Genomic DNA, 25357 nt, shown 5'->3' on the forward strand with positions numbered 1-25357 from the left:
ATATACAGCTTTTCAAATAAAATTCATTTGTAAATACAACTTATTTGTTTTATGTTTATCTGCCATGCTTTTCAGGTTATTCTAGTGAAAACTATCCATGGTACGATTTTAATAATTAATGACCAGATGTTTGTATTTTTACGAGGTTTTTGTTTAATTGTATGTGATTGTTTTAAAATCATGTAAGTTGTACATTTTAATGTTGATATTTTTCTCACTATATTTCTAGATGTTACTAGTTTACTAAATAATTGACCTGAAATTTGATAATACTGTAGAATAGAAAACTGCACAATATACTTTATACATTTTTTTTCTTTACTGTATATCGCCAAAGTATTTTAGGGTTTTTTCAGCTGTTGTTAAAAAAAAAAAAAGATAAAGGTCTCTTCTTTACTGCCTCTTGTAGTAAAGTATGTTCAATATCAACGAATGGTCATCTGGATAAAAGAAAAATACTTAGATGATGAGATGTTTCAAAGACAGGTTATCTTAGAAAAATCAGTATTCTAAATAGAGCAGTAAGGAATTCTTCTTAAAAAATTTTTATTGTTATTCAAGTACAGATGTCTATATTTTCTGCCCACCACTCTCCCCTACCCCACCCATTCCTACCTCCCACCCTCAATCCTACCTCCCTTTGGCTTTGTACACAGATCCTTTATACATGTTTCTTGACAAACCCTCCCCTCTCCCTGCTCCCCCTCTGGTTACTGTCAGTTTGTTCTTTATTTCAGTGTCTCTTGTTATATTTTGTTTGCTTATTTGTTTTGTTGATCAGGTTCCAGTTAAAGATGAGAACATATGGTATTTGCCTTTTACCTTCTAGATTATTTCATTTAGCACAATTCTATCCAGTTCCATCCATGCTGTTGTGAAGGATAGGAGCTCCTTCTTTCTTTCTGCTGCATAGTATTCCATTGTATAAATGTACCACGGTTTTTTGATACACTCATTTACTGATGGGCACTTAGGTTGCTTCCAACCCTTGGCTATTGTAAATTGCATTGCTATAAACATTGGAATGCATAGGTTCTTTTGAATTGGTGTTTCAGGATTCTTAGTGTATAATCCCAGTGGTGGAAGTGCTGGGTCAAAAGGCAGTTTCATTTTTAGTTTTTCTGAGGAAAATCCATTCTGTTTTCCACAGTGGTTACACCAGTCTGCATCCCCAACAACTAAGGAATTTACTAGGGTTTCTTTTCTCCACAACCTTTCCAGCACTTGTTTGTTGATTTGTTTATGATGGCCATTCTGACCAGTGTGAAGTGGTATCTCATCGTGGTTTTAATTTGCATCTTTCTGACGACTAGTGATGCTGAGCCTCCTTTCATATGTCCCTGGGCCCTGTGTATGTCCTCTTTGGAGAAGTGTCTGTTCAGGTCTTTTGCCCATTTTTTAATTGGATTGTTCTTCTTCATGGAGTGGAGTCATGTGAGTTCTTTATATATTTTGGAGATCAAACCCCTGTCCAAGGTATCATTGACAAATATATTTTGCCATATGGTTGATTCCCTTTTTATTGAAAGCCTAGTAAACTTGCTTATTCAGTTTGGCAAAGGACACAAACAAAAATACCATTGGGCAAGCCCTAACAATATATTATGAATTAAATATATATATACATGAGATAAACATTATTCACAGTCAAATAATCAGAAAATGTCACAACCATTATTGAATTGTTAAATTAGATGGATTATACTAAAATATCCTCATAGTTCATCAAAAGTCAGGAGGAATATCTGTTAGGACTAGAATGGTTGGGAAGGCTTCATTGTTGATTAGAACTTCATGAATATGTATGAATGTTTTAGTACTCAATCAGGCAAGAGAAAGGGATATGATGCTATTGGATGGAATTATGTAATGGGATCAAAGGCGTAGCAATTTCATGCAGTGCTAAGGATACCAGTTTGACTGCCATTGGGGAGGGGAGGAACTGAATGATAAAAGCTTTTCTTTCTTGTACCTAGTCAGATATGCATTGGCTTATTCTTCCAGCCCTTTGTCATTACAGACTTTTCTGTATGTTTTTATCCTTCTCTATTAGCGCTTCTATTAAAGATACTTTTTTTCTTGTCTTCTCTTCTAAACTGCAAGCTATTTGGCAGAAATTATTCTGTATTTTCTGTATGCTCTGTATTTTTCAGAGTCTAGTATCTGACACAAATTAAGGTCTAAATTATGTATCAATTTATGTATCAAATAATTAAAGAAGGAATATCCTGCATAGCAGAATCCTTAAGATTTGGCATTATATACAACGTAAGATTCCCTGAAGAAGTAATTCAGGCTAGATCCTTAAACTGCGTGGTTAAAGCCTGTGATATGGGAATTGATGGAGGGCAACTTTGAAATCTTTATTTGAAGTAATGAAGTTAGAAGTTGAGCATGAGAGAACACAGTAGCAATAAACAATTAAGGTTCCAGTGTCCAGTGTCAGAGTTTTGAGTGATGAGATTCAATGAACCTCCACAATGAGATCATGACTTGTCATAGAGAAGAAATAAATGTATTACTGTTAATATTTTGTTCTTTGACTATCAGGAAGTGGAACTTCTAGATAAGAGATCCATCTCCAATAAAAATTGTTTAGTTCATAAAAGTTGATGATATCATTAATAGTGCCCACCACCTTATATTATTCTAGGATATGTGGAGCAGAAGAGAGGTATCCAGTAGCCTAGTATGATTTTTAGCTTCAGAGGGTCACAAGCTTACTTTAAATCTCCAGAGAGCATCAGTCTGGAGATGACTAAATTATGCATTGCTCAATTTGCCTGACAAGCAAGAGTGGTCTTCAGTTCAGCCAGACAACCAATCTGAAAGATTCAATAGGCCTCTGATATCACCAAGTTCATTTAATTTTGAGTAAGGATTCAGGTAAGACAACAATATTACTTCACAGCAATAGCATAGTGGCACCCTATGGGTAAAACTTCTGATGACTTCTAAATCATCGATACTCCAAATGTATTACTGCCTTCCTACATATTTCTGAGGAATTTTTTTAAAAAGTTTTGTTATAGCAAGTTCTGTAACATCTAGCACATAAAGTAAACTTGCTAAAATTCTAGTAATAATGAGAATATATTTTATCTAGTAAGGAGTTGGAATTCCTTCTGTAAAATACATGAATAGCCATACCTTTCCCTAAGTTGTCTGATTTTTCTTTAACATTTGAAAATTTATTTCATTCCTTCATCCTCTTATTTATACCTTTTTATAAATATTGAATGTGATAGAGACATTCAACTGTGTATGTAAGTTTTCCAAATGTAAATTAAATTCTTCCTCTGGCAAATCTGTCTCCATAGTTATTACCTAGCTTGCAAGTTTTAGATTGCTTATCCAAATAATCTTTCTGCCCAGGATATCAGCATCTACTCATGTTTCATTTTCACTTAACTAAAATTGAATCAAAAATCCTTTATTATGTCATAGAGTTAAGACAACCAGATTAAATGTTTAGTTCAGCATACTTCAGTTAATATCACATGTTATTTTCTCAACTTTCTATTACCAGATGAGGCATTAGAAATCATTTCTCTAGCACCTCTGGATTTCATCTGGTCAGGCAAAATAACAGTACAGCGTTCCCGAGGCATAAACATTCACTGTCACAGGTTTCTGGGTGTCATTGCAGTGCATCTACCATTTTTCTCTCATTTCTTTCATGACTAAAGGTTTGCCATTGTTAATGTTCTTATTAATTATTTCTCCATCTTCAGTGGAATATCTGTCCCAATTTTCTGTCCATTTTTATTTGTATTGTTTGTCTTCTGAGTATTGACTTGTAATTTTTAAAATAAATTTAAATGCAGGTCCTTTATTAGATTTGCAAATATTTCCTCATGGTCTACATTTTGTCTCATATTTTTAGTAGCATTTTTGGAAGATCTGAAACTTAATTTTGAGAAAGTTCGATTTACTATTTTTTTCTTTTTTTGTATCATGCTTTTGGTGTCACATCTAAGAAATTTTGTGAATATAAATTCACTAAGATCTCTTCTATTCTCTTCTAAGAGTTTTATAATTTTAACTTTTCATTTTACATATAGAAAATCCATTTTGAATTAATTTCATATATTCTGTGAGATAAAGGCCTCTGTCCAGTTTTATTTATTTACTTTTTACCTTTACATGTGTATACCTCATCAGCTCTTATTGTAAAAACTATTTCCCCATGAATTACCTTGGCATCCTTGTTGTAAATCAGTTAGCCATAGATGTAAGAGCTTATTTCTAGACTTGTGTTCTATGAATCTATATGTTTAACTTAAGGCAAAACTATGCCTGATAGAATTTTGATAGGGGTCACATTAAATTTAAAAATTAAATAAATGTGGAGAATTCCATCTTAAAGTAATGAGTATTTTTCCCTCCATGAATATGGACTGTCTTAGCACATACTCTTAAATTTTTCCCAGCAATGTTGTAGATTTTAGTGTATAGATTACACAGTTATTTTATTAATTTGTTCCTAGTTATTCTATCATTTTAATGCTACTATGAATATAATTGATGTTATTTTTGGATTGTTCATTGCCAATATAGTAGTACCTTGGTACTTGTTAATTCATTCCCGTACTCTTGACGAGTGCAGAAGCTGACGAGTATCAAACAATGAAGCATTTTCTCTTGCAGGGCAACATCATGATTCACACAAGTACTAACCAGTGCCCCGAGTCCTGATCAAGTGACAAGTGCTGAAACATTTTTTTCTCAATCAAAATGCAACAAGTGCAGAGTTTAATGAGTTCTAAAGCCAACAAGTAATGAGATATGGCTGTATAAGAAAATACAATAGATTTTGTTTAAATTTTTACTCATTTGTTAGTTCTCAAAGTTTCATGTAAATTTCTTTGTATTTTCTACATAGATGATTATGTGTTCTGCAAATATCATTTTACATCTGTTTTTCCAATCTGATGCATTTGTCATTTTTGTTGTTGTTGCTCCCTTGTGTGCTGTATTGCACTGTCTGGAACATTCAGTACAAGGTTGAATACAAGTAGTGAGAACATCCTTTTCTCATTCCTGATCTTAGGGAAAATCGTTCAGTCTCTCATCATTACCTATAATGCTAGCTGAAGTTTTTGTTTTAGGTGCTCTGTATCAGGTTAAAGACATTCCCTTCTACTGCTAGTTCATTGAGCATTTTTTTGTAAATGGATATTTGGTTTTATAAATTGCTTTTTCTGTATTTTTTGAGATTATTATGTGCAATCTGATATTCCCCTACTTCTGATATCACCTCTTAGTAGTTTTCCATTCGCAGACCTCCTTACTCGGATCTTGCCTGTCAGTCCTGTGTTTACTGAATTAGAGTTTGGTTGTGCCTGATCCCCTTCCCCTGTTATAGTCTTGACCCCTGGTGCCAAGACTAAATAGGGCTTTCCTTACCATTTTTACAAACATCAGAGGAGTTATTTCTTTAATAATATTTAGATTTATTTATTTTCAATTACTGTTTTTGTTTGTTTTAACTGGATATAATAGTACTTCTGGAGTTTGAATGATTACCTTGAGGATTTTCTTTTTTTAATTACATGTCTGGACACTATTTCCTGAATCTGCTTCTTTTTGGTGTACAGCAGCTCCTTACGTCTTTGCACAATTTTTGTGCTGATTCATATGTTTAATTTTTACCTGTCTTTTTATAAATTGTTTCTACTTCTGCAAAAGTTAATGTCAGCCAGTGATTTAGACCAAGGTGTATGCAAACACCTCAAGCCCATAAGGCTTCCACCCTTTGTGAGTTGATCTGAGTTTAGGTTGAGGAGAGCTTTGACAGTTCAGACAGTTGACGGGATTTCCATTTGGCATTTACATTTCCTCAGGCCTTCTCATGTCTCCTCTATGCATTCTTTCAGAGAGGAAAGCTTATTCAGTCCTGTTGGGTTCCCATTTTCTAGTTATTTCTGCTAAACCTCTGGCTCATTCACAGCTTCTCTCCACTAGGACAAGAACTTAGCAGAGGTGAGGTTGATCTCCATTCAGTTCCCACTGTGCTTAATTCCTTTACTGACTCCACATCAAATTGTCCATTTTTCTCTTGAGGCAAACTGACTGCATTTCACGGCCAGTTTTACCATTATGAACTTTACAGGCCACCTGTTCTAGGGGCGTGGCATGAGGGTTGGCAGTGGGGAGGGGGAGACAGGATGACATGCAAACAAGGCCCCTGACTCCTACTTTTTAATCTAAAGTTGCAGCAATCTTCATGAGTAATTTCTTTCAATTTGCATACTTTACCAAACCTTTATAATCCTAAATTATGGTTTTGACTGTTTTACTTAGATTTTTACTTATTTTTTGGAAAAAGAATTATCTTCCTCCTCATCCCACCAGACCAAGGGGTCCTACACCCTAGCTACCTATTTTCCATTTAGAAAGAGCAATTTCAGTCAGCTGCTAGCGAGGGGACCAGATATATTGTACAAAGAAAGGGCAGAGTATTGAAAATAAGGATTCCTGTGATAAAGTGGAGGGAAGCAAATAAATTAAATAGATTCAAAATATGTTAATAAGATAAAATGCTCCTTTTTACTGAAGTAAGTAGAATGCTTATTTCCATGTATCACTTACAAGTCATGGATTATAGTTTGTTTTTATAAAAAAAGGGAAAATTCCGTAAGTTTCTATATTGTTATCATGTAAATGTATTCATTTTATAAAACCCAAAATTCCAAATCAAATATAAGATAATAGGTTTGTTGGTGTACTGAATCCATGCTGTTTTGAATAAAATAAAGGAAATACTGTCTGAAGGAATTGGAATATCACAAATTGTTTAATGTGACAGTAATTCTGCATCCTATCACATGCCTTCAGGAACTGTGCTTCCTAGATTTTCACAAATAGACAAAACAAGAAACTCAACAAATCTACCTTATTAAATGGAAATTTCAGAATTAAATATATCAGCATGATGTACTTGGACACAATAGTGAATGTTTGGAATCACAGTGCACCCTTTCTTCTGCCTAGACTAAAAGTCAGAATAAACCAAACCTCAGACACTATCTGAGTTTCTGGAAACGGAAGAGAGTATCGGTCTCCTCAATGAATATTCCTTAAACCCTCAGCACAGCACTTTATATTTTCTAAATGAAATTCATTGAAATCCCTTACTAATAGATGATCTCCCTTAGTAATAAACAATACTAGATTGAAACAAATATTTAGATGATGAGTTTTCAAAAACCCTTTTTTTCTCATTAATTATGTTCTGTCCATGTCTGTATATGTCAGAAAATTATCTTATAAAAGCAGAAGGCTGCAGCAGATGTAGCCTATGTATGTGCAATATGGATCTGTTCTTGATTATGTGGCTGGTATTCATTCTGTTTATCAAAACTTTTCTTTCTCAAATTTATTTTTTATCTACATTAGGTCTGAAATGTCTCAGTGCATGCTTTGAAAACCAGCATAGTTCTTTCATGATTTTTCTTATAAATAAGAACCATTAAAGGAATGTACTGTCATTCCTTATAACCCCCTTATCTAAAATCATGTCACTTTCCCCAGAGTTTTTGCCTTCAACACCAAAACCAAAAAGGAAATTAAGGATGCAGAGACTATTATACATATTAAATATCAAATATAATGTAAATCTTTTTATTATTTATTTGCCTCACAGAATGATTCTCAAACTCTTTATCACAGCCCATAAAACCCTTTCCTATGTTATACTCCTGTCTGCAACTTCATCACAGATGTGTTAGTCTTTCTCTAGTTCATTACATTCAGCTACTCTCAGAGCCTTACTCATGCCTTCCATCTCAGGGTGCGCATACCCACCCTTGCCTTTTCCATGAACTTCTCTAAATCTGATATTCTTCAATCATGTGGAGACCCTACCTTAAATCTAATCTTTGTCAAAGGACTTTGATATCTACTCCACAACACACTCATTTTTATGATTATTTTTCAAATAGCATTTGTTGCAACATGTCAATACAGATTTATTTTTTATTAATATTTTGTCATATATAGTAATTTTTTTTAAAAAGCAAGGCCTACTTTTATTTACCAACTTAGGCTTATACCCAACTCCCAGCACAGTGCCCGAGGCCTTTGTAGTTTCTCATTAAATTATTTTTGCAATGAATGTTTTTCTCCAGATTATTATTTTTCCTAAATCAAGTTTGGAAATTAGTTCTGGTATTATGATTACCACCAAGTGATCTCAGCTAACATACTTTTACAGCTCCCTTCTTGTGGAAAGGATACAATATTTTTCAGACTTTTCTAAACTCAGATGTACATGTTTTAGCAGAGTTCACTTTGCAAATGGAACTTAAAAAAAAAAAAAAAGAGAGCTAACTTCAGTATTCATGGCCTTATTTTGTATTAAATATTACAAAAGATTAAGTGGCTCTATTTTTTTGTCACTAGTTTTACTTAACCTGAATAATGAGATTAAAAAAAAGGATTCTAAGAAACATGTATTATTAAAAGTGCTTAATTTTGTAATTTAGATCCTGCTTTGTTTAGAAGTCCAACTATTATTACACAAAAAACATTTCCTTATTTCCTTTGTGTGTATGTTTTTATTTCTTATTACAGAACTTCATCATGGTTTCTACACAAGGACAACTCTACTGCTTTCACAGTATTATCTTTGCTCATGATAATGAATAACTATATATTAAATCAAAGATGTCTTAATATATTAATGACCACATGTCACCACATACAAGAATCTCAAAGTACAATAATCCTAGAAGAATAAAGAGTTATAAAGCAAGCCAAGAAGAAATGATTAATTATAAAACTCTTTTCCTATAATATTTAGGATTCTTACAATTGAAGTGACATAATTTCAAAATAAACTAGCTTGCTTTTTTTTTATTTTAAAAAAAGAACATTTCATTTTGTGTATCACAAGTGGCCAGTAAAAAATTTGACTCAGTGTACTTGGAAACAGAGACATTCATGATATTCTCTCCCAATTACCTGGCATTGTCTTTTTATATTTATTTTATTTTATCTTATCTTATTTTTTTAGAGCTTTGTGTTAGGCCAGCCCATGCAGACATGAAGATCAGCAAAAACATCAGATGTAATTTTACCAGGCTAACCAAAGAGAAAATAACAGCTACTCTTTTCCAGTAGTTCAGGAGCCATCATGGCTATAGAAACTTAGTAATTTGCAATTCTTAAAGCAAACATTGTCCAAGTCTGAATCTCAGCGCCATCGATGGATGGAGCTAAGTGTCAGCCCCACCCTAACATGGACTGTGAAAGGTATGCATCAATCCCCAAGGTGAAAAAGGGGATCTTCCTAGAAACAAAAATCCAGGAGGGCCAGGAGGCCAAAATGTCAAATGGTCAACACACTTGTTTGTGATTGCAGTTTGTGAACTGTAATTCATTTCTAATGAAAATACACGTATTTGTGTAACTAGACTATATTCACACTGTTGTATTATAGTTTAGGTCTGGTGTTCTTTCTTGTCAACTGTGACTTTTATTCTATCCCTGCTTCATTTTTGAGGCTCCAATTTGATTTTTTTGTTGTTTGTGATCTGATATTCTTTTATGTAAAGCCACATTTGTTAATTTCTCAGACATAGGACAGAGAGAAGAGATACAAACTACACTCAAAACTAGCAGGGAATACGAGAATAAAATTGGCAAATAAATTTGTTTTTTGTGGGAGTGAGAGGTGGTTGAAGATTAAAGACACTATCTGAAATATGTACCGGTACACATTAGAATATTGAGAAAAAGAATTTGTGGGAAAGTAAGATTAAACTTCCTGAAAATAACTGTAATACAGTTATAGAAAAGAAATATATGAACAGATAACTTAGTGTTTCTTATCATTTAGATATTATAGCACTTAAGTAAAACAATTTAAAATCAGATTTTATTTACATTCATCTGATAACATGTAAGCGACACTGGCTTTTCCATGTATATCAACACCTTCTTCAGTCCCTTTTTATTTAGAGGACAGATTTCCCTTCTCAATTAGGAGATGGCTTCATATGCCATCATCTCATAGACCACTGATTGCAGGGTCAGTGGGTTGTAATTGAATTAAATCCCCACCACAGTTTAGTTTCAGGGTCTTTGATGGATGTCATTACTACTTTGTGGTGTTCAGAGTGAGTGTCTCAGCTCCCTTTTCTAATCTTGGACTACCAAAAATTTCTTCAAAAAATTTTCATTGTGTGTGTGGGGCCTCAGTTATGTTGGTTTTTAACCTTCTATTTTATTATTTGGTATTAAAAGACTTAAAACATAAAATTATTTAAACAGCCTAAGCATAAAAATTATTTTTGGCTTATTTGTTGAACTTGTACTTGTTAATAGTTCTAGTTGTAGTCCCTGAATATAGTAGCTTATCTATGGTTGGCTGGCTCTACAGTTTTAGGGGAATTTCTATTACCTGCTTTTGTGGTACTATTTGGTATTTATGGCACCTCCCAGATGAGTGCCTTCTCTTCAATTTAATTATAATCCAGCTTATTTTCTCTTCCAGCATCATTTATGAAAATGTTAAATAAGACCAGCCGTAATACCTACATCCCTGAAGCACACTCCTCAACACTTTTTAACTTGATACATTGCCATTTATCATTAAATTCCTTTAGCCATTTAAGTCCCAGAAAGAATGTTAATATTGAGTGCAATTTGAGCTAAATTTTAATTAAGATTCCCCGAGACATTGTGTTAAGTGATTTACTATAATCAAAATCGATATCTCCTCTGCTACCCCCCACCTTCTAATTTCCTAATTTTATCCACACACAAAAGGGAATGAGTTTGTCTGGCTTGAATAGTTCTCCATAAATATACATCATTCATTCTGACAGTTTCTGAAAATAGTTTCCTTCTCCTTTGCCTTTAGGACTATGTCTGTCATTTTCACATAAGCCCCAGAATCATTCCATGAAATGCCTTTCCTCTGGCAACCACATCTGTCTACCTCCCGATACCTAATCTTAGATTTAGCTGAATTAATGCCAGTCTCTCAAATATCCTTTTTTCCCTTTCAATTTTTTTTTGCTCTTTCTATGCACATTATCATTCTAAATGCAGTGGGTGCTAAAAGTAGAAATAGAATATGCAAAGTATATCCCTGTAGGCACGATGAGGTAGTATAAAACACCTTGTGTACTCTTCATCAGGATATTAAATGTAAACATTTGAATGAGCCATTAGTTAACACTGGGTCCCTGAAATTGAATTCAAGTCTCAAGGTAAATGTGCACATTTACATTTTACCTGCAAAAGTACAGCAGAGAGTCCAGTAGCTTCTGCACCCCCAAGGAATCTGTTAACAATAAAGGACTACAATTTTATAGAAGTGAAATTCAGGGATGAGACTATATAAGAAAATGTCAGTACATAAAGATCATTTTTCCATAGATTTATTTATTACAATCATGAGTGTTTTCTTTATCCAGTAGAACACTTATAACAGTCTTTTTCTTATGTGTACGCTGAAGCCACCTTTCTTTTCTTCATTCATCACTTTTGGTATGATGAAAAGAGAAAATTCTGTGAATCCTTACAAAATGAGTATTATAAGGTTTTCCCCTAGAATTTATTTTTCCCTCTTAAGTAAATGCATGTTTATCAGGAGAATCAAGAACCTTATTCAACATATTCAATTATTACCTTAATTCTGTTATGTGAAATTAATAATGGTTACAGGTTATACAAATAATTAACCAAACATGGTCTTTGACTAATAAATACCATTTGCTCTAAAATATGTGCAATTTGCTTTGCAGATGTTTATATCATATTATTTCAGGTACCTTCTCCTAAAAAAATGTTTCTTGGGCTTGATATTCTAATTTTCTAATTAAATATTCCACAATTGAAGATGCGTTTGATTTTGAAAGATAATACTCTAGGACAGTGGTTTTCAACTGGTGTTCCACAAGACTTTTAAAAACATGTAATACCTGACTATTTAGTCAGGGCACTGACCTCTTTTTTCTTAGAGTGTCAAATTAAAAAAATAACATCAGCCAACACAACAATAGCCATCCCATGTGAATGAATCAAAATTATGCCTATTTTTGCCAGATTGGCAAAAAATTAAATATGTTTTTGGTGTGCCACATAATTTAGTGATTAGTTGATATGTGCCATGAAATGAAAAAAGTTGAAAATTGCTATTCTAGGCCTTGTCAGTCCTTTACAAGTCAATGTGAACAGATTATGAGAATCTTTCCTAAAGCCAATGTAAATATAAAGGACAGGAGATCAAGAAAGCCTGTGGGAGACAGAAGGGAACACATAAAGAACGGAAACAATGAGAACAAAGGGAAGAATGAGAGTGATGAAGGCAGACTTCGTCTAGTTCATGTTCTTCAGGCCTCAGTCTGTAGTAATGTGTGTTTATGTGTCAAGAACAGGAAGTAAAATAGAGAAAAAAATAAATTTTCTATAAGGATATTAGATTTACTTAGAGCTTTCCTCTTTTTCCTTTATTTAATTAAAATAAAGATTGCCTTCAAGACCCAAACACTTTTTTAAAATCACTCTCACAAAGAAAGAAAACAGAAACCTTCCTGCTGTGATGGCTTCCGTATCATAACAGAATACAGTAGCCTCTATTCAAGAAAACAAGAGTATATGGCAAGAAAACTTTCTTTACTTTTTTTTTTGTCTTTGAATGCAAGCTGCATTTGTTGGAGGAAAAAAAAAATGATACAACAGTGAAAAGTTGAGTCCCAGAGGATTTATGTTGTGATTTTCAATTCCAGCTCACTGCAGTCGACGCAGACGAAGGTTCAAATGGGGAGATCACATATGAAATCCTGGTTGGGGCTAAGGGAGACTTCATCATCGATAAAGAAACAGGGCTTATCACCATCGCTCCAGGGGTGGAATTGATAGTCGGGCATACATACGCGCTCACGGTCCAAGCATCGGATAATGCTCCTCCTGCAGAGAGAAGGTAATTTATACTAGAACCAAAGCAGTCTTTTCATCACTCCCATTTAACCCCATAATTAAATTTAAGAAGCACAGCAAGCATTCCTTTATCCTGTAAACATCTAAATTAGATCACAAAATCAGAGAGACCGGATTCTCAGGAACTGCATATTCTTATTTGGTTCAATTGTAGGAAAAGGATAGTAAAGACAGGATTAAATCACAAAATAATTAACTATAATCTCACAGATATGAAGGATGCCTGACTCTGTTCGGGGGTGGGTAGGCAGGGTGGAATCTGGGAAATATCAGAGGCATGTATTTAATTTACTGTTGAAAAGCAAGGTTGATGAGATGGGTCAGACATGGAATGTCTCAGGGTTTTGAAACCACCTCTCAGTGTCTGGGTAATTATTCAAACATATATATTCTATATAAATATACAAATATATACATGTACACACATATATACAAATATAGATGCATACATACATGTACATATTCTATCTATAGAGTTTCTTACAATTTATCATTTAGCTATAGAATATACATATATTTATTCTCAATGTACATATTTACTTAGATAGGTAGCTAGATAGATAGAGTAGGTAAGAGGGTAAAAAGCAAAAAAGTTCTCACTGTTACTATTGCATTTATCTAGTCCTCCACCTGATATATTCCTTTTATTGATGTCTTGCTTATTTCCAGATTTTTAGTATGCATTTAAAGAAAATATGAATAATGTCTATACACTCCTGCACCTTGCTGGGTTTCTCCCCCTCACAATAAATCCTAGAGACATCTTTCCATATAAATAATGGATAGTTTCCTCAAAACTTTTTCACAGCTATGTAGTATTCCTTTATATGTATATAATAACACTTAAGAAATTCACTGTTGATAACATTGAAGTTTCAGTCACTCTTTTACTGACTATATAGAAATAAATGGCATTAGACATGAATCATTTTCAATGCGTGCAAGTATATCAATGGAGTCAATTCCCACATTGGGACCAAAGAGTATACACAATGGTAGGTTTTAAAGATAAGTGCCAAATTGTATTGTACTGGGCTTGAAACAAGTTTCAGTTCCAACTGCCAAGCTGAGAATGGTTAATTCTACCCAGTCTCTCTAGATGTGTGTAACATCAGACATTTGAATTGTTTGCCCATCTGATAAGTAAAAAATTAGAACACATTTTTATCCATTTGATTATGAGTAAGTTTAATTCTTATGTTTAGAGCCAATTCTGCCACTTTTTCTATAAAATCTGTGGTCATAATCATTGCCTATTTGTCTATTGATATGTTCAGTCTAAGTTTCAATTATTTTAGGTTTCTTCTAGTTATTTTTTTTATTCATACTATATGTTTAAATCTTTGTCTCTGGTATACACAAAGAGGCATTGACTCAGCAAGATCTTTTCAGGGAATTATACCATTTGCCACATGGTGGGGGCAAAAGTAGATTTACAGTTGTGAATATGTAAAACAGTTTATTCTAGTGTTATTGTTTATTATTATATTACTTTCCACACAAAGAACTGTACACCTACTTTAGCTCTAACCTGTATATTGGATAGTTATTTTTTCTCACTAATTTTATGTTACATTTATTATATCATATATCGTCTTTTGTACATAAATTTGATTCTAGACTTTCTATTCTATTAGCTTACCTATTTTTCATGAGTAATTATCAAACGATTTTAATTGCTTACATTTTCAACTATGCTTTATGATATGGTGAGATATGGTGATATAGCTACCGTAGCTAAATCCTGTTTTCCACTCCCCAAAAAGGGTCCTGGTTACTTTCTGTTAATTTTTTTTCTTTGAGTTTAAACAAATTAATTCAGTTTTTTAAACTATATTTTTATTAAGAACACATCAAATTTATAAATTAAGTACTTAGGATTAAGTTGTATATTTTTGATGTTAAACCTTTCTATCCAAAAACTTTCTTCTCTTTATTTGTATACTTTATTTTATGTCTCTCAGTAGTTTTTTTAAATATTTTCTTTATAAAAGTTCCAAATTTATAAATTAATTACTTAGGGTTAAGTTGTATATTTTTGCTGTTGAATCTTTTCATCTAAGAACTTTCTTCTTTTTAGTTGTATGCTTTATTTTATGTCCTTCTCTAGTTTTTATTTTTTAAATTTTTTCTTTATATAAGTCCTATACTTTTTTGTTGGTCTGTTTCTGTATCTTGTTACTATAGATAATAGTCCTTTTCCTTACTGTCTCTTGTTGGCTATATATATGTCTATTTATGTATATATATGTGTATATATATATATGCATGTGTATATAAGCTATTACTCTTCTTATATTAATTTTTAACTTTCTTTTTTTATTTAATTCTGTTACAGTTCTATATTTCTCAGTTGATTACCCTATATTATCCATGAGTGTATCTTATAAATAGTGATAATTTTATATTCTTCTGTTCATTTATTTCTTTTAATTTTGCTTGGTAGTTCTTCCAATAAGAATGCTTTTCTTGTTTTTAACTTGAGTGGGAATGCATCTTATGCTTCTTCATTATATTAGATTCTATATATATAAAATATATATTTTTTAAAATATAAATATCATATAATGTTAAGAGTGTATTTACATATCTTATTTTATTGACTTCAAAAATAAGAGTGGTGGTTTATTCAGGTAAAATGAATATTTATCATCTATGTAGACAGAATGACTTTCCTTCTTTAGCTAATGGTATGATGATTGGTCTTAATATATGTACCACATTTTGCCATGTATAATGCATACCCACATTTCTGTGCACATTACACATGGGATTATATTATACCCATGGTATGTAATCATTATACCCATATATAATGTGCTTCCTTATTTTTCCCTAAAAAATTTGGGCAAAAAAAATTTGTGCATTATACATAACAAATACAGTAGTTTCTAAATAAATCTACTTTACATTTTTGGCATGAATTCCACTAGGCTATGCCATTTTAATTTTGAAATAAACGTCTGGGTTATGTTAATTATTTTGTTTAGTGAAAGTAGGGCATGTTTTTCTAAAGATTTTATATACTTATTATGATACCTCATAAAAGAAACCAACAAAAACCACAAAGCAATACAAGAATTAACAAGCGTAACAGCAAGTATGGATGAACTGTAAAATCTCTAAAAATAATATATAAATCTAAATTTGCTTTTCTGAAAAAAACAACAAAAATGAAACCATAAATGTAATAGAACACCAGGTCATCTACTTTAAAAAAAGGAAAAAATCTGAAGTTCACATAATAAATTCTAAAGGGGAATAAACAGAAGAGATTAAATGAATTATGAGAGACAACTTTGCTTTATTAATTGAACTTGAAACCATGAGAAAGGGAGAGAGGGAGAGAAATATCGATGTGAGAGAGAAACACCTATCAGTAGCCTCTTACACACACTCTGACTGGGTACCCGACCCACAACTCAGACATGTGCCCTGACCTAGAATTAAACTCACAGTCTTTCGGTTTACAGACTGATGCTCCAAGCAACAGAGCCACACCAGCAAGGTTGCTTGTCTTTCTTTCAAACTCCAAACAAAATCTTGAGCAACAACTCTAAACTCAACCTTAAAAACATACTCAGAAAACAACATTTCCCACTGTTTTCATTATTAACATCCCAATCCAAACTACTATTCTCTGTAGTTCAGAGTGTTGAAAACTTCCTCTAATAAGAAGTCTAATTAAACTTTTTCCTGAGACCCCCTCAGTAGCCTGCGTGATACTGGTAACAACATGATCTTCTCCTCTACTCAAAAATTTCAGTGATTTCACATTCACTTTGAAGTAAAAGTCAAAATCATTAAAAGGTCCCATGGGACCCAGCACAATTTGCCAACTGCCACCAGCCCTGGGACACTCCCTCTAGTCACTTTCCTGCTTACCTGGTTGTCCACTCAGTTCTGCTTTTCTTAGTCAACTCCAGTTAGCTCACTGGTCTCCTCTCTGTCCTTGAGGCTTGCAGCTGTCTTCAGACTTTTGAACTTGACATTCATCTCCTCTCAGACTACACCAGCTACTTCCTCAGATTCCTCCATGGACTCATTTCCTCAGGTTTTACCCAATTACTTCTGTTTCTGCAAAGCCTTTTCTGACAACTATTTACAACTGCAACAGCCTCCCAATATTTTCATACCCCTTTCCTGGCATTTCCTGGCATTATTTCTACCTACCACACTCACTACCATGCAATATGCCATATGTGTTTTGATTTAGAGTATGAAGTTTATTGTTTGCCTTGCCCCTTCCCCACTAGAGTTCCAGTTAACAAGGACAAGAATCACTGTGGTTTGGTTTTCTCCTGTGTCCAGAAGCCAAAACAATTCCTAGAATTCCCTAGATTCCTAATAAACAAGTTTTTGTTTTGTTTTGTTTTCCTAGGCTCTTAACAAAGGGCATTTTTTTTTTGTTTTTTAAATAAATGAATTGGAATAAGGGACTGCGCTTTTTTTGGTTCCCAAAATACAGAGGCAGATTTGAAATTGTTCTTCCTTCCCTCATAGTATACAGTAATTTTTTTTATTTTGTTTCTAAAAAGTAAAAACAAACAAACAAAGGTTCCTGTGAGTGTAAGATTTTCTATTTGGTCCAAAAAAAATCAATGATTTGTTACGAAACTGTCATTTACTATGTTATACTATAGGAATAAAAAGGTAAACATAGTAACATTATTTGCAGGTCAAAAATACAGTAAAGTATAGAAATAGAAATATGAAATAATTAAATTCAATTTAGTATAATCAATTTGAGATTGAGATAAATTATTGGTTTCCTGGGGCAAGTTCATCAGGACACTTGCCATAGTGAGGGAGTACTTAGAAGATCTCCTAAACAAGATTAGTTCAGGTGAGTGAGTAGAGGTCACCTAGGTGACACGAGTATGTCACATTATTTACTAGCCTTAGAGGCTTGAAATAGTTCATGCTATGGATAATTACCAGTCAGACACCTAACTAGCACCTAAACTTTGATAAAAATGGAGGGCAGGCAGGGGGAAAGGTAGAGAGTTACAGGTCATATCGTGAAAATTTTAATTTGCTTTGTTAAAAAGCTTGAACTTATCCAGTCAATGGAAGGAATCCTTGGAAGAACTTTAAATTAGACAGTCATGTGAAATTATTTTGCTTTCAGGAAAAATCATTCTATTGTCCCTATAGCAGACAGATTTCAGGGAGACAGAATTTTATTGGGAGGAATTAGAACACCACTACAGGAGTCCAAGGAAAATGTTGCTGATGGCTTGAACTGGGCATGTTGGGAAGAATGAAGAAATGGAATTGTCAAAAAAAATCTCCCAAGTTTTTTTCTGGATGTCTGGCTGGTGGTGATATTAAATGGTGAACATTGGTTGGGTGAAGGAGATGAGTTCAATTTTGAACATATTGAGTTGGACATAGCCATAGTTCATACACCTGAATAACAGATGGATGTGTATGCCTGAAGGTGAGGAAACAGTTAAGGGCTGTTCCTTGCAAACAAACATATGGAATACTTTTATGTAGTGAGTAATTACAGAATCTAAAATAGGAGTCAAAGTTTGAATGCATTTTAAATAATATCTTTGTTCATGCTGAGCTATTCTGAAGAGGAATTAAACATGATTGATGCTATTTAATTACCACACACTAGGGCCAACAGCCATGCAAGCTATTTTATATACAAAATTTCTAATCTTAACAATATCATGACTCTTACATAACTGTGTCTATTTTTGCACACCAACACTTTGAGTCTGAAAGAGAATAATTGGATTGTCTAAGTGCCCCTTTTTCCCACCCTCATGTCTACCCAGCAAACATGTACTAGAATCATAACTTGAACTCAAGACAGAATCTAAAACCTGTTACTCCACTCTGTTCCACATCCATAACCTTGTGTAATTATTCTTGAGAAAAAATACAGTAATTGCTTAATAACAAAACTAATAATGCTAAGTGTAAGAATTAAGTCACCTGTTGTTTCATCATTTAAACTTTTCTTGAAGCCCTTTAGTAGTCACTAATATATTCTGTAATTTATTTCACTGAAGATAGTACTTGGCTAAATTGATCTGGTCTAATCTACATATGCTTATATTTTATGATTAATGTGTTTTTAACCACTTTATTACTTAATGAATAAGATTTCATAATCCACTTATTACTTAGTTTCTGTTTGCAAGTTATACTGCTGATTTGTTTAGATTAGCTATCGCCTACCTTAATTGATACAATACAGTTGACTCTTGACCAATGTGGGGAGTAGAGGCACTGGCATCCAACACAGTTGAAAATCTGCATATAACTACAGTTTGCTCTCTTAATACATGGGCCCCCAAGCATGGAGTTGACCCTGGACCAAGCTGGATATGAACTGTGTGGGTCAATTAAACTATGGTCAATTGAAAAAAAATACTTGTAAATGGACACACAGTTTAAACAGGAATTTTTCACAATCAACTTTAATAGATTTTTAGTTGCAAAAAATCATATTACACTTCAGAAAATAAAGTGCCATCTTCAGAACCTGAATATACAGGTCTTTTGGATGCCACTAGATACTTACTTGGACATAGCTTCATTGTTTTCTTTATAGACAATGATTTGGGCACTAAAAATTCAGTTAATAATATTTGATCAGACATCAAGTGGGACCTGCCAAAAATATACCTCCATTCTACCTGCTGGGATAATGTCTACTTTCGAATGGATAATGGAGTTGGCTCTTTTCTGGAGGAAAATTGATCCTTCAGATTGAACTGAATTAATCCTTATTTAAAGTGAAGAGTGAGGCTTTGTTTTTAGTATTTCCATATGGAAGGAAGATACTTTTGGAAAATTAGGAACATAAAAGTATAGATTGGGAATAATTTACTAATTGACCCAAACAACAAAAATGGCAATGTAAACCTAATTAAATAATAATATAAAATACAATCATTGATCTTACAATTTTAAGATTGGTAATCTCCACTCATAAATTAAAAAAAAACATTGACTCTTAAAATAATGTTGATATGAATTATTTATTTTGTTATTCTGATTGAGTAAACTAGCTAAATATTAAGATTGTAAGAGGGTCAATGGGGCATAGTTTTTGTTTTGTTTTGTATTGTTTTGGGCTTTTTATTTATGTCTTTGATAAACATAAGAGCACAAATAAAAAGCAAACCATGAAAAAATAATTAAATATTAGGATATAGTATTTATTGGTATATGTAGGTCTCCTTATACTCGTGGACTTGAATTAAATTACATAAATGTATTTCATCTTAACATGAATAAAGTACTACTATTTGGTATTCATGAAGACATAGAGAATATAAGACAGTCTCTGCCATTCCACCCCCAATATCTTATAATAAAATTATTAGAAAATGATTGTTGCATGACATGGCATACTTTTTGAGTTCCATTCTTTTTCATGGAATCTAAGGTTATATCTAATTAACAAAGATTAAATAATCCATTTGCAAATAAAAATGTTTTTCCATTGTCAATATATATTCTTTAAAATAACTTCATATGATATATTTAACAATACAAATGGAGGCGATATTTATTTTAACAAAAATTTTACTGAGTTTCCACAATCTATAGCCCCTTTGGGAGGCACCAGAAATATAAGATGAGATCTCTGCCCTTATAACATTCATATGAAGGCACAAGTAAACCTGGACATTCAATAGTAGATATGACAAGTACAGGATAACTTGGATAGGGATGATAATGGTATATCTAAGCAGAGGCAACAATTAAAGCAAAGACACAAAGACATGACAAAGCATGGTGTATTGTGGGAACTATATATTATTTGGTACATCTGAACATATTACCCTACTTTAAATCTATCAACCAATCTCCATTACTGTCAAGATGAAGTCTAAATCAATAAATATTGTACATAAGTCCCTAAATGATCTGTCCCTCGCTCATCTTCCTGTGCCCTACTTATATCCTTTTTTATCAGTCATACAAATCTTATAGTTTTCTAATTTATTACTCTATAAATTTGCACCTATGTTTCCCCTGGTCTATAACGCTCTATGGTTTTTACACCTAAGTACATCTTGCACCTTAAAACTCTGTCCCTTTAACTTCTCCTGAGAAGTTTCTCAGACATCTCATATTTATTTTAAATCTGAAATCTTTGCTTCCCACAGATTCTACTATGTACTTTCAAAATAGTAATATAGAACCTGTGAACATTAAACTGAAAATATAGCTTTTTTAGTCCAATATTTCTGGGAGACAAAGTACAATAAAAATAAGGTAATTTTTCTGTTTTAAGTCTGCTAGAGAAAACAATGCAAACACATATAACCTTCATTTTAGCAACAAGGTAAAAATGCAGAGTTAAAACTAAATACCTTCTAGGATGTATTGACATGTATAATAGAAAATTACAAAGTAGATTGTATAAACCACTAAATACATCTCATTACTATTGAATATTATTGTCAAATCAAAAAATTACTTATCATTTTAAATTATGCCATTTGCTGAGTTTAAGCATTGTAAGTCTATCTTCCTAACTGCTTCTTTATTAATATTTTATTTGGTCTTAGAAAAAAAGTGCTATGGATGAAGTTTCATTCATGATATAAATAATTAGCCTGAACCTAAGACTTGAAACATCATGAATCCCTGAAAAATAAAATCCATCACTACAAAATGAGAATGTTTACTCTGACACACAGAAACACACTTCAGATAAGTAAAAATTCTCCAATTTACTCGCCAAATCTGTTCTTGTGGAATGTGGGGAGACAGGACAGGTTGGTTTTGAATTCAGAAGCCTTGCCCTTTAGATTGTCTGCTGTTGCAAATCACCTTTATTACCTTGATTTAGTCACTTTTTCTGATTTTCTAATTTTTGTAAAATGAGAGGTTTAAATTAGTGAGTTTCTAAGGTCTTTCAAAAAATCATAAGATTATCTGAGAAAATATATAACCCCTCTTGTTCTAGTTTGATGTTAATTACCAAATGAAAAAGAGAAAATTTATAATTTTCATTTTCAGAAATAGATATTTTTCTACATTACATTGACTACATTATAAAAATAAAATTTGTATTACATAGATGCTCAATTTTATGTACTTAATACTAGCTATAAAATGTAAATATAAAATATTCACATAAAATATTATTTATCTAGTGACAGTCCTGTTTTATTATGTACTTAACTGAAATTGTTGAGTTAATACTGTTCATTACAGCATCATTGATACCATTTTATTGTTAATACTATTGGTATTTTGTTCTAGGAAAGCCAACTCTGACACTATGCTGACATTAGGGATAAAAAAGGGGTAGCAGTTTAGAAAGCAATAACCCTCAAATAGGTTGGCGCTTATTTAAACACATTGCAAGGAAGTCCTAGAATTTTGAAGATGAAAAATGCAAGACCTTGAAGTATGATCTTCCTCTGTGATCCCAGTCCAAGGGATCACATAATTAGTTCTTCTAGCATTTGAATTATTGTGGAAAGGAGGAGTGGAAATAAAGAAGATGAACATGACAGTCACATTGGACCACAGTGATTCTGTCTTCTGCTTTGGGGTCCAGGGCCCTTTTAACTTTGTATTTTCAAGTTTCTTCTCTGTGGCAAACACATGCCTCATCTGAGTGAGAGTATGTCAATGTACATCTGTACAATAAAGTTTAGCCCTTTATTTTTTGTTGAATTTCATTGTATTTTTCTTTACCCTTTAGTCCCCTTATACCCTCCTCCCTCTCACAATCACCACACTTCTGTCCATGCCCATGAGTTCTTTTTCCTTTTTGCCCAGTCTCTCCACCACCTAACTGACCCCCACTCCAGCTGTCATGCTGCTCTCCATCTATGAGCCTATCTTTATTTTCCTTGTTAGTTCAGTTTGTTCATTAGATTCCACAGATGAGTGAAATCATATGGTATTTGTCTTTCTATGACTGGCTTATTTCACTTAGCATGATGTTCTCCAGGTCCTTCTATACAGTTGCAAAAATTATAATATTCTTCTTTTCTATGGCTGAGTAGTATTCCATTTTGTAACTATTTCATAGTTATTTTATCCACTCATCTACTGATGGACACTTGGGCTGCTTCCATATCTTGGCAATTATAAATAATACTGCAATGAACATAACAGTGATTATGTTCTTTCAAATTAGTGTTTTGGGTTCCTTCAGATATATTCCCAGAAGTGGGATCCCTGGGTCAAAAAGCAATGATTTTAATTTTTTGAAGTATCTCCATACTGCTTTCCACAGTGGCAGCACCAGTCTGTATTCCCACCAACAGTGCAAAAGAGTTTCCCTTTCTCCACATCCTCACCATCACTTGTTTGTTGATTTATGGATGATAGCCATCCTGTCAGGTGTGAGATGGTATCTCATTGTGGTTTTAATTTTCATTTCTCTGATGACTAGTGACTTTGAACATCTTTTCATATGTCTATTGGCCATCTTTATGTCCTCTTTGGAGAAGTGTCTATTTAGGTCCTTTGCCCATTTTTTAATTGTATTGGTTGTTTTTCTGCTGTTGAGTTTTATAAGTTCTTTATAAATTTTTGATATTAAACCCTTATCAGATACATCAGTGAGTATGTTCTCCAATTCAGTGGGTTGTCTTCATTTTGTTGATGTTTTCTTTTGAGTGCAAAAACTTTTTAGTTTGATATAACCTTTTAATGTGAGAAGAGTCAAAGGAGAGAATTAGACAATGCACAAAGTATAGTAATTTTAGTATTAAAGATATTTCACACAAGTGGAAAGGAACTCATTCTGTTAGATATTTATTTGTTTGTTTGTTTTTATTATTAACATTTTATCCTCATTTGAGAGTATGTTTATTGATCTTAGAAAGAAGGGAAGGGAGGGAGAGTGACAGGGAGAGAAATATCCATGTAAGAGAGAAACACCAATCTATTGCCTCCTGTATGCTCCCCAACTGGTACTGAACCTACAACCTAGGTGCTGCTCTGACCTGGATTTAAACCTGAGACATTTCAGTTTAGGAGACATCACTCCAACCAACCGAGCCACACCAGCCAGAGCTTGTTAAAGATTTTTTTTCAAGCACTCCAGACCAGTAAGGTGAAGCTATAAAGAAAATAAAAAGCAAGAAGGATATAACTTTTTTTATATGTTGAAAAGGGTAGACGTTATTTTATTTTTTATTGTTTTTTAAGTACAGTTGTCTCCCTTTTTCCCCATGCCCTCTCACCCACCCCATCCACCCCCCATCCTCAATCTTACCTATCTTTGACTTTGTCCATGAGTCCTTTATACATGTTCCTTGATGACCTTTCCCTTTCTTTCCCCCATTATCCTTCTCCCTCTTCCCCTCTGCTTACTGTCAGTCTGTTCTTTATTTCAATGTCTCTGGATCTAACTTTCTGAAAGTAAGCTTTGAATTAGGAATACACTTGTGTTCTGGGTTTTAAAAAACATGTTAATGAATGAGGGAATCTTTTACCTACAGGGTTAATGAGGAGAGCTTTTGGTCAAATCATAGAGAAATCCCTTAGGCTACTAACTTAAAAAGCAGTTGATGCTGCATTTTTTTTACTTGACAAGAGCTGCTAGCCCAGTGGTTTTCAAAACTGAGTGTGTGTGGGTAAAGCCTTGGATATCTACGGAAAATGTAGATTCTTATATCCCACACCAAAAGATTCTCATTCAGTATGTCCAAACCCTAAGACCAGTCATATTATGCTCTGGGAGGGGCAAGTGGATATTATGCCTATAAGTATTTAGCCAAAAAAGTAAAAGGATGCAATTAGTTTGTCTAAAATATTATAAAGGATATGATAACTAAGGTAAGTGCAAACTTATCTACCCATTTCCATAAAATAGAATGTGAAAGCTTGGTTTGAAAAAGTATCAAAATAACTAATATGTTTTATATGCATGTACATAAATATATAAGCACATATATACACACAAGCACAAATATGTACTCTAATTCTTATGCTAACCTTAGATGTTACATATTATTCTCATTTTAGTAGCTCACTTGTTAAAAATATTTTAAAAATAAAATTATAATTTGATTAATTTTATTGGCAAATTTAAAAAATAAAGAGATAAAATCAGCAGCATCTAATTTAACTGATTAAAATGTCTTTTAGATGTTAATTTAAAATATGATTATTTTGGAACAATATTGCAATAAACATAAGATTTTTAAAAATCACTGCAGCTTTTCAGAAGGGCTTAATATTCTATAAGTAATTAATCTACTGAGGACATGTTTAGAAACAATTAGGATTTAGGCAAATTACAAGGTGATGAGGTGATAAAATATTTAGTGCCTATGATCTTTATTTTGCTTAAAAGCTTTTCAAAAAGTAAAATTTTATTATAATGATTTCATAAAAATGTTTTTGATGACTATGTCTTTTAATTAAATAATTTAATAAAAAAGAGCTTTGAGCT

At 32.8% G+C, this 25357-nt stretch overlaps 1 protein-coding gene across 2 annotated transcripts in view; it reads left to right on the forward strand.

The window, feature by feature from the left end:
• Positions 1–25357, forward strand: part of PCDH15 (protocadherin related 15) — a 775879-nt gene that overhangs the window by 487741 nt on the left and 262781 nt on the right. For both annotated transcript variants that reach the window (XM_036026943.1, XM_036026942.1), the window contains exon 15: positions 12744–12937. In XM_036026943.1, the coding sequence (XP_035882836.1) occupies positions 12744–12937 (194 nt within the window). The remainder of the gene's footprint in view (positions 1–12743; positions 12938–25357) is intronic.

The sequence above is a fragment of the Phyllostomus discolor genome, chromosome 5 (genome assembly GCF_004126475.2).
Source record: "Phyllostomus discolor isolate MPI-MPIP mPhyDis1 chromosome 5, mPhyDis1.pri.v3, whole genome shotgun sequence".
Taxonomy (NCBI): Eukaryota; Metazoa; Chordata; class Mammalia; order Chiroptera; family Phyllostomidae; genus Phyllostomus; species Phyllostomus discolor.